Consider the following 7649-nt stretch of genomic DNA (forward strand, 5'->3'; position numbering starts at 1 on the left):
GTAGAAAGTACAGATAGGGTGAAAATGTGGTGAGAATGGTTGAAGATGACCATACTTTTGAAAGTACTGTCACACGCACAACGTCACCAAGCTTGAAAACCTGAATTCAAAGTACGAATGTTCATCCTGCTACTATTTATTACTCAATTAATTGAAAAGCAGCAGGAATACACCATACTTCACCTCAGCGCTTGAGCATCTGACAACTCCCTCCGGCATTTGTGCGCCAAAGTCAGTTTGAGCAAATCCAAATTTGACGGCCGACTAAATTTGAGGATCCGTTTATCTGGTTTTGAGAGTTTCAGAACTCAAATACATAACATGTCGATAACCTCTAATGCATTTTCCTCTATTAATTTTCTCTGTAGAATAGAACCGCAAACAATCCAGCAGCACTCGTGCGGCTCCAGCTTCCGGATCTTAATACCTCAACTTTGTGACATATAAATATGTTTTCAAAATAAAAACAAAAGGACGGATGTAAATTATTTTAGAAAGAAGGGCTAAAAGTAAAAAAGAAAATATAGGACAGTATCAACTGTTTCTTCATTAACTAGCCTTGCTGTTTTTTTATATATGAAACAAAATTAAAGACATTCGACTTTTTTTTGGAAGAAACCCTGGGTTAGTTGGAAATGGCAGCAACTGTCCCTTTATTAATTAGCTCTGCTATTTTTGCAACTGGTCCTTTATAAATAGGGACGGGGTGGCGTCCAAGACGCATTCGAGGCGATAGGCATCGTCGTCCCACCCAGCAGTGCAGAGACTCTCTCTCTCTCTCCCCGGCCACCTCTCGCTCACGAGCACCCCATCTTCCCGGCCAGGGCCTGGGTATGGGTGCTCCGCTCGCCTCCTGGCCATGGGCAAGCCTCGGATCATACAAGGCAAGCAAGTAACGACTGTCTGTCTGTCTGTCTGATCATGCATACCGGCCGGTTCGTTCATTCGCCCGCGCGCGCGCCATAGCTGTTAGCTTGACGCTAGCTCCTGCTCACCATCGGTATGTAGACGACGACGCACGCAGCAGCTTTACTGATCTTGGTCTCGCTTTTGTTTGTCTGGACGGGCGTGCACGCGCAGTACCTGCTGTACGGGCCTCTGGTGGCGAAGGTGGCGCACGCGTGGAGGGAGACGGGGAGCCTGCCGCTGGGGTCGTGGTGCCTCCACCTCCTGCTCCTCCTGGCGCTCCGCTCGCTCACCTTCCAGCTCTGGTTCTCCTACGGCAACATGCTCTTCTTCACCCGCCGCCGCCGCGTCGTCAAGGACGGCGTCGACTTCCGCCAGATCGACGCCGAGTGGGACTGGTGAGCTATAGCGTTGATCTGCTGAGCATGCATATAATACGTAGTACTCTCTATGTCTCTCTGCCTGCTGCCGGCCTGCCGCCATGGCTGTCTGCTGACTGCTGTGCTGATCATGGCTCTGACGACCGAGCTCGCTACCTAGCTGGTGTGCTTCTTCCGATTGGCTGGAGCTCCTGCTAAGGTTCCCCACTAAAAAACTCGCTTCAAAGTCGAAACTCTCGTCTATCTGGAACACCGAATTTTACTGAGAAGGTGGCGTCTATCTTTTATTATTATTATTATTTTGTTTCAACTCTGAAAAGAAACGAGTGAGGCTATCTCCAGTAATTTATTTGCTCGTCCTCGTATTCGTATTCGAACTCCACTCATGATTAATGCAAAACAGTGTTTTAGATGATGACTGCACGGTCTCAGTGGGATTTGATCGGCAAAGAAATCAGTGACGGTACTAGTACTGGTGCACGCGCATCAGGGGGCGTCCATGTCCATGTATGGCGTACGAGTGCGCGCCTGCTCACTTTGGTCTTGTACATGTTTTCTCCGTGCCGTGCTCCGGTTTCCCTCCTTTTATATGGATGGATGGATGGGCCGGCCGTTGGGGACTTAGCGGGTGGGAGGTGCCATTCACGCCAGGGCAGTAATAAATGTGCAGTAATTCTTTTCAGTCCTTATCACCTGCTTGCTTGCTTTGCGCATCTGCATAAACTGTGCTGTACGGGAGGACTGTTTGTGTTCATCTAATAAATTATAATAAGGAGCACGCACTGACGCACAGTTCATGTGTATAGTATGTACGTATGACTATGACCTGAACCTGAACTCGAACGTGCGTACTCGCAGGGATAACATGGTGATCCTGCAAACCCTGGTCGCGGCGGTGGCGATGGGCAGCGCGGCGTTCCCGGCCGTGTCGGAGCTGCGGGCGTGGGACCCGCGCGGGTGGGCCCTGGCCTTGCTCCTGCACGTGGCCGTCTCGGAGCCCGTCTTCTACTGGACCCACAGGGCGCTGCACCGGGGCCCGCTCTTCAGCCAGTACCACGCCAGGCACCACTCGTCCCCCGTCACGCAGCCGTTCACGGGTACGTCTACGCGTGCTACTGCTACCCTGCAGACTCGAGAGATTTTCTTTTCATCTTTATTTTTTTTTGAATTGAGTGGTTACAAAAACCGTTCACGGTGGTGCTAATTAATTAATGCGTGCATCGTTTCGTATCGTATGCACTGCAGCCGGGTTCGGCACGCCGCTGGAGGCGCTGCTCCTGACGCTGGCGATGGGGGCCCCGCTGGCGGGAGCCTTCCTGGCGGGCGCCGGGTCCGTGAGCCTGGTCTACGGCCACGTCCTCCTCTTCGACTGCCTCCGGTGCATGGGGTACAGCAACGTGGAGGTCATCTCGCACAGGGCCTTCGCCGCCTTCCCGCCGCTCAGATACCTCGTCTACACCGCCACGTACGTAAGCCACACCATCGCTGCACTTGCTGCTGTGTGTGTGTGTCTGTCGCCAAGTCTTTTGGTCGTCTCGATCGAATCCATCTACTTTTATATGATGTACTACTAGTACGTACGTGTACGTACGTACAACATGACATGAGGATGGTCAAACTGCGTCAGGACAGGAGTCGAGCACGACGAGCAGTGTGTACGACGGCGGCACGCGTCCATGCGGCCGCTGTACGTACTACTGCGTATAGGCAAAAATCCACCTGTGTCGTGTTCCGTTTCCGCTGTGTGCGGGATTGCGTATAGGCGCTGGGCCTACGTACGCATACTGACATAGTACTAGTACGTACGTATACTTCTGCTCTATCACCACTACTCGATCGTGTGTAGTATACGTACGTAGACTAGCTACCGATGTAGTAGACCAGCTCTGCACTCGAGCTCGTACTCAGTGCGGGCGAGGCGACTGCAAGCATAGTACTCAGTACATGGTCGTGATTGGCAGCTTCGTCCAACACACAAAAAGAGACGAGGCGCATGAGATGAGATGACAGATGATGTCGCCAACCTTCGTTCCAACTACCTCATTTATGGGTTGCGCGCGCTTCTCATGATAATCAATACTCCTGCGATCTACTACTCCCGAACAGCCGAACTTCAGACATGCCTGCCTGCAGTTAGGCCACTGCACGGACGCACTTTCCTTGCGTGCGCGCGCACCTGGCGCTAGCTGCCACTCCCTCCGCCCTCTGGTTTCTTATTAGTCATATCAAATGTTTAATTGTTAATGACGGGTATTAAATATAGTTTTATTTATGTTTAATAAATTCACCTAATTTTTTTGTCTTCATCTATAATTAAACTATATTTAATATCAGTAATTTATTGTTTAAATATTCCATGCGACCTACACTAAACTTTAATTGGCAGGAACCAGACACCTAGTAAACAATTGCCGATATCTATATGCTGCTAACTTCAATAGTTACAAGAGCTAATGGTAATTAGGACTCGTCGGTTTATACAGGAATGCAGGAATCGTTTCCGGCAATACTAATATGGATGGCTAGTTAACCACCTGCTGACCGATCTGCCGCCATTTTTAATTTGAACCTTTTTTTTTGTCTAGTCTAGGTGCCCACGGCCAGCGACGCATGGCTAACGACGAGCAGGATAATAAAAAAATAGGCCAGTAATAATCGAGTAGGCTCATATGTCGCCGGATCGGATCGGCCGCTGGGCTGTTCCGAGGAGAATGTTCCTGTTTGTTTCGCTGCACTCGCGGGCAGTCCCAAACGCATGTCCTTTCCACGGCCCGGCCCCCTCGCTCACAGCCACAACAGTGCGTCGTCGTCCCAGACCACGCACAGATCGGTGGAGCAGGACGCCGCGCTCGATCGATCGGAGGCCCACAGACAGATGGTCTCAGCGCCAGCCAGCAGCGAGTGCATGCAGTGGCCGATCGTCCCGCCATCCGACCGGTGGAACCAAAGCTCCCGGCGACGATAGGGGCCGTACCGGTGCGCATGTGCCGCCGGCTGGGCGGTGTCGTTGGCTTTACTGCCGCCCGTGCGGCCTATACTATGCGGCACATGTATCCCTTGATTGCCGCTGGAGCCTAGCTGCCGCGCCAAGGGCCAAGGCAGGGGCCAGCCGGCGAGCCGCCGTCGGCTGGGATTCCGGCCATGTGCGCCCGTCCTGTTCCTGTGGCCGTAGAGCGCCTGGCTCTCGTCTGGCCGTGGTCGTCCAGTTGGGCACGGCGCGGCGAGCACCGAGCAGGCAGGCCCAAGCCGGGTCGGCATCAGCAACCCATGTTTGGGCAATCAATGATCCTCGTACAGCACCGGGAGGGGACGGGATCCGGATCGGAGGGGGTTACAATTGCGACCACTAGCTGGTCCTCCTGCACACATATGCGTTGTCGCTCACATCTTGTTGTGCCCAAGATCACGATCCAAAAAGACCTCTTATATTGCGCATGACAATGCAACATGGGGGGTCCTCCTTATATATTGCATTCATTCATGCATGGAGGGCCTTGCCGCAACGCTCTAAATTCGAAGAACCTTTTGTTTGTTTGTGTGTGTGTGTGTGTTTGGTTGATTTGTTATTAACTGGTTAATCACTGCCGTCCTTTTGTGATGTGGTGAATGGTGATTAATTTGCAGGTATTTGAGCCTGCACCACAGGGAGAAGGACTGCAACTTCTGCCTGTTCATGCCTTTGTACGACGCCCTCGGAGGGACCCTCAGCTCCAGATCGTGGGGGCTGCAGAGAGAGGTCGACCAAGGTAGCAAATAGTCCAGCTTTAGTCTGCAGACGGGCATCGATCGATCTGTGAAGAACTGGAGCTGATGACTGAATGTGTCTTGATATATACACAGGCATGAACGACCGGGTGCCGGACTTCGTGTTCCTGGCGCACGTGGTGGACGTGGTGTCGTCGATGCACGTGCCGTTCGCCTTCCGCTCCTGCAGCTCGCTGCCGTGGGCCATGCGCCCGGTGCTGCTCCCGCTCTGGCCCGTCGCCTTCGCCTTCATGCTCCTCCAGTGGTTCTTCTCCAAGACCTTCACCGTCAGCTTCTACTTCCTCCGCGGCCGGCTCCACCAGACGTGGAGCGTCCCGAGATATGGCTTCCAGGTCACCACCAGCCGCGCGCACCCCTTGCTGGCCAGTGGCTGGCTACCCACCCCGCCGGCGCTTCGCACTGATAATGCGTCTCTCTTTGTTTTTGTTTTGTTTTTTCCCTTGTCGATCGGACTGCATGCAGTACTTCATCCCGTCGGCGAAGAAGGGCATCAACCGCCAGATCGAGCTCGCCATCCTCAGGGCAGACAAGATGGGCGTCAAGGTCATCAGCCTTGCTGCGCTGAACAAGGTGGATCTCCAGCATCATTATCCTCTATATATATGTCCTGTTGATTTCAGAACTGTGATCACTGGTCATGAACGAAGAGAGCAAAATGGTTAAGGAAAAAAAAGAAATGGACAGGTCACTCTAGACTAAACCACCGAACACATGTATATATTGTATTCTTTACAGAACGAGGCTCTCAACGGCGGCGGCACACTTTTCGTGAACAAGCACCCGAACCTGAGGGTGAGGGTGGTGCACGGCAACACCCTGACGGCTGCCGTGATCCTCAACGAGATCCCCAGCAGCGTGAGGGAGGTGTTCCTCACCGGCGCCACGTCCAAGCTCGGCAGGGCCATCGCGCTGTACCTCTGCAGGAAGAGGATCAGGGTCCTGGTACGTGCGTGCGCGTCCTGAAAAATTCATCACGGCTGAACTTGGATTTACAATTCATCACGACTGAACTTGGAGGCTCCTCTGAAACGAAGCAAGTTACTAAAAATATTCAGTTATGGAATAATTCCCTGCCTTTTTAATTTCAGATGCTGACGCTTTCGACGGAGAGGTTTCTGAAGATTCAGAGGGAGGCGCCGCCAGAGTTCCAGCAGTACATCGTGCAGGTCACCAAGTACCAGGCGGCGCAGGGCTGTAAGGTAGCAGGGAGTTACTGACTGAAGACGTCCCTTCTTTCGTTGGAGCTTGTGGCCATTGCCTTACGTGCTGACACTGACTCCGGGGGGTGTGGGTGAACCACATGGCAGACATGGATCGTGGGCAAGTGGCTGTCGCCGCGGGAGCAGCGGTGGGCGCCGCCGGGCACGCACTTCCACCAGTTCGTAGTGCCGCCCATCATCGGCTTCCGCCGGGACTGCACCTACGGCAAGCTCGCCGCCATGAGGCTCCCCAAGGACGTCGAGGGTCTCGGCTCCTGCGAGGTATGATCAGCTGAATGGTCGTGTGAGAGGCGACGCTCGCTAGCGACCGACGTCGTCTCGCCGTTCAGCATGCATTATTGCACGCTTTGGTTACGTACGTATGGTTGCTACTTGCTAACGGTGACCGTGTGCGCCGCCGCCGCGCGCTGGGATGGGCCTTTTTGTTGTTGTTGTTGTTGCAGTACACGATGGAGCGCGGGGTGGTGCACGCGTGCCACGCCGGCGGCGTGGTGCACTGCCTGGAAGGGTGGGAGCACCACGAGGTGGGCGCCCTCGAGGTGGACCGGATCGACGTCGTGTGGGAGGCGGCGCTCAAGCACGGGCTCACGCCGGCGTGAGCGGGAGGGCGCCCGGAGCGGGAGACCGAGACGGCCGGCGCGCGCGGCCCCGCCCGGAAATAACGCGTCGTCTATTCGTTGTCGCATGGCTGTTGCGACGGGTGGGTCGGTGTGCTACCGTGTACTACTACTACCAGCTACTAGCTACCATAGTCCAAGACTGCTGCAAGCGCAATGCAACAGAGTTGATAGGCTGGTTCGCATATACCAATACTCTTATGTACGTACCGAATACTGCAATATTGCACGAGGCATGGGCTTCCGTTACTTATGGCCAGGCCTGCGACCTAGTATAAATCGTCATGTCGGTCTGTACTGTTCATTGGGCTCTAAACTGGATTGAAAGTCTGGGCCGGACCAACTGGGCCCACCCAAGCATGGTACAAAAACAAGAGCCCGAAAAACGATCCGACTCGAAATCAATTGAACAGTTAGACTAAGGGGTGTTTGTTTCGGATTATAATCTGCCCAGATTATATAATCCAACAACTTTTGGACCAACGATTAGTTTAAAAGTTGTTAGGTTATATAATCTAGGCAGATTATAATTCTAAACAAACACCCCCTAAGGCCCTGTTTGTTTGGTATTATAATCTATGTAGATTATATAATCCAATGTAAATAAGCTAGTGAGGAAACAAACAAGCAACTTATCTGATAAGATTATATAATCTAGCACTTGAGATTATGATAATCCTATAAGCTCGTCAAAGGGTGCTTATTTCATCTTATTTTTGATAAAAGACCCACTACCCATGGCAAGTTGATTAAAACTACTT

General features: G+C 52.8%; 1 protein-coding gene across 1 annotated transcript; it reads left to right on the top strand.

Moving 5' to 3' along the window:
• The first annotated feature begins 735 nt into the window (after positions 1 to 735).
• LOC100192547 (gl1 protein) lies at positions 736 to 7137 on the top strand. The gene is made up of 11 exons (NM_001353471.1): positions 736 to 884; positions 1081 to 1304; positions 2145 to 2383; positions 2532 to 2751; positions 4911 to 5032; positions 5127 to 5383; positions 5514 to 5621; positions 5787 to 5993; positions 6140 to 6250; positions 6359 to 6532; positions 6715 to 7137. Exons 1-11 carry the CDS (start codon positions 834 to 836, stop codon positions 6868 to 6870), a joined length of 1869 nt encoding a protein of 622 aa, NP_001340400.1. The 5' UTR covers positions 736 to 833; the 3' UTR covers positions 6871 to 7137.
• Positions 7138 to 7649: the final 512 nt, after the last annotated feature.

This window comes from Zea mays, chromosome 9 (assembly GCF_902167145.1).
Source record: "Zea mays cultivar B73 chromosome 9, Zm-B73-REFERENCE-NAM-5.0, whole genome shotgun sequence".
Lineage (NCBI taxonomy): Eukaryota > Viridiplantae > Streptophyta > Magnoliopsida > Poales > Poaceae > Zea > Zea mays.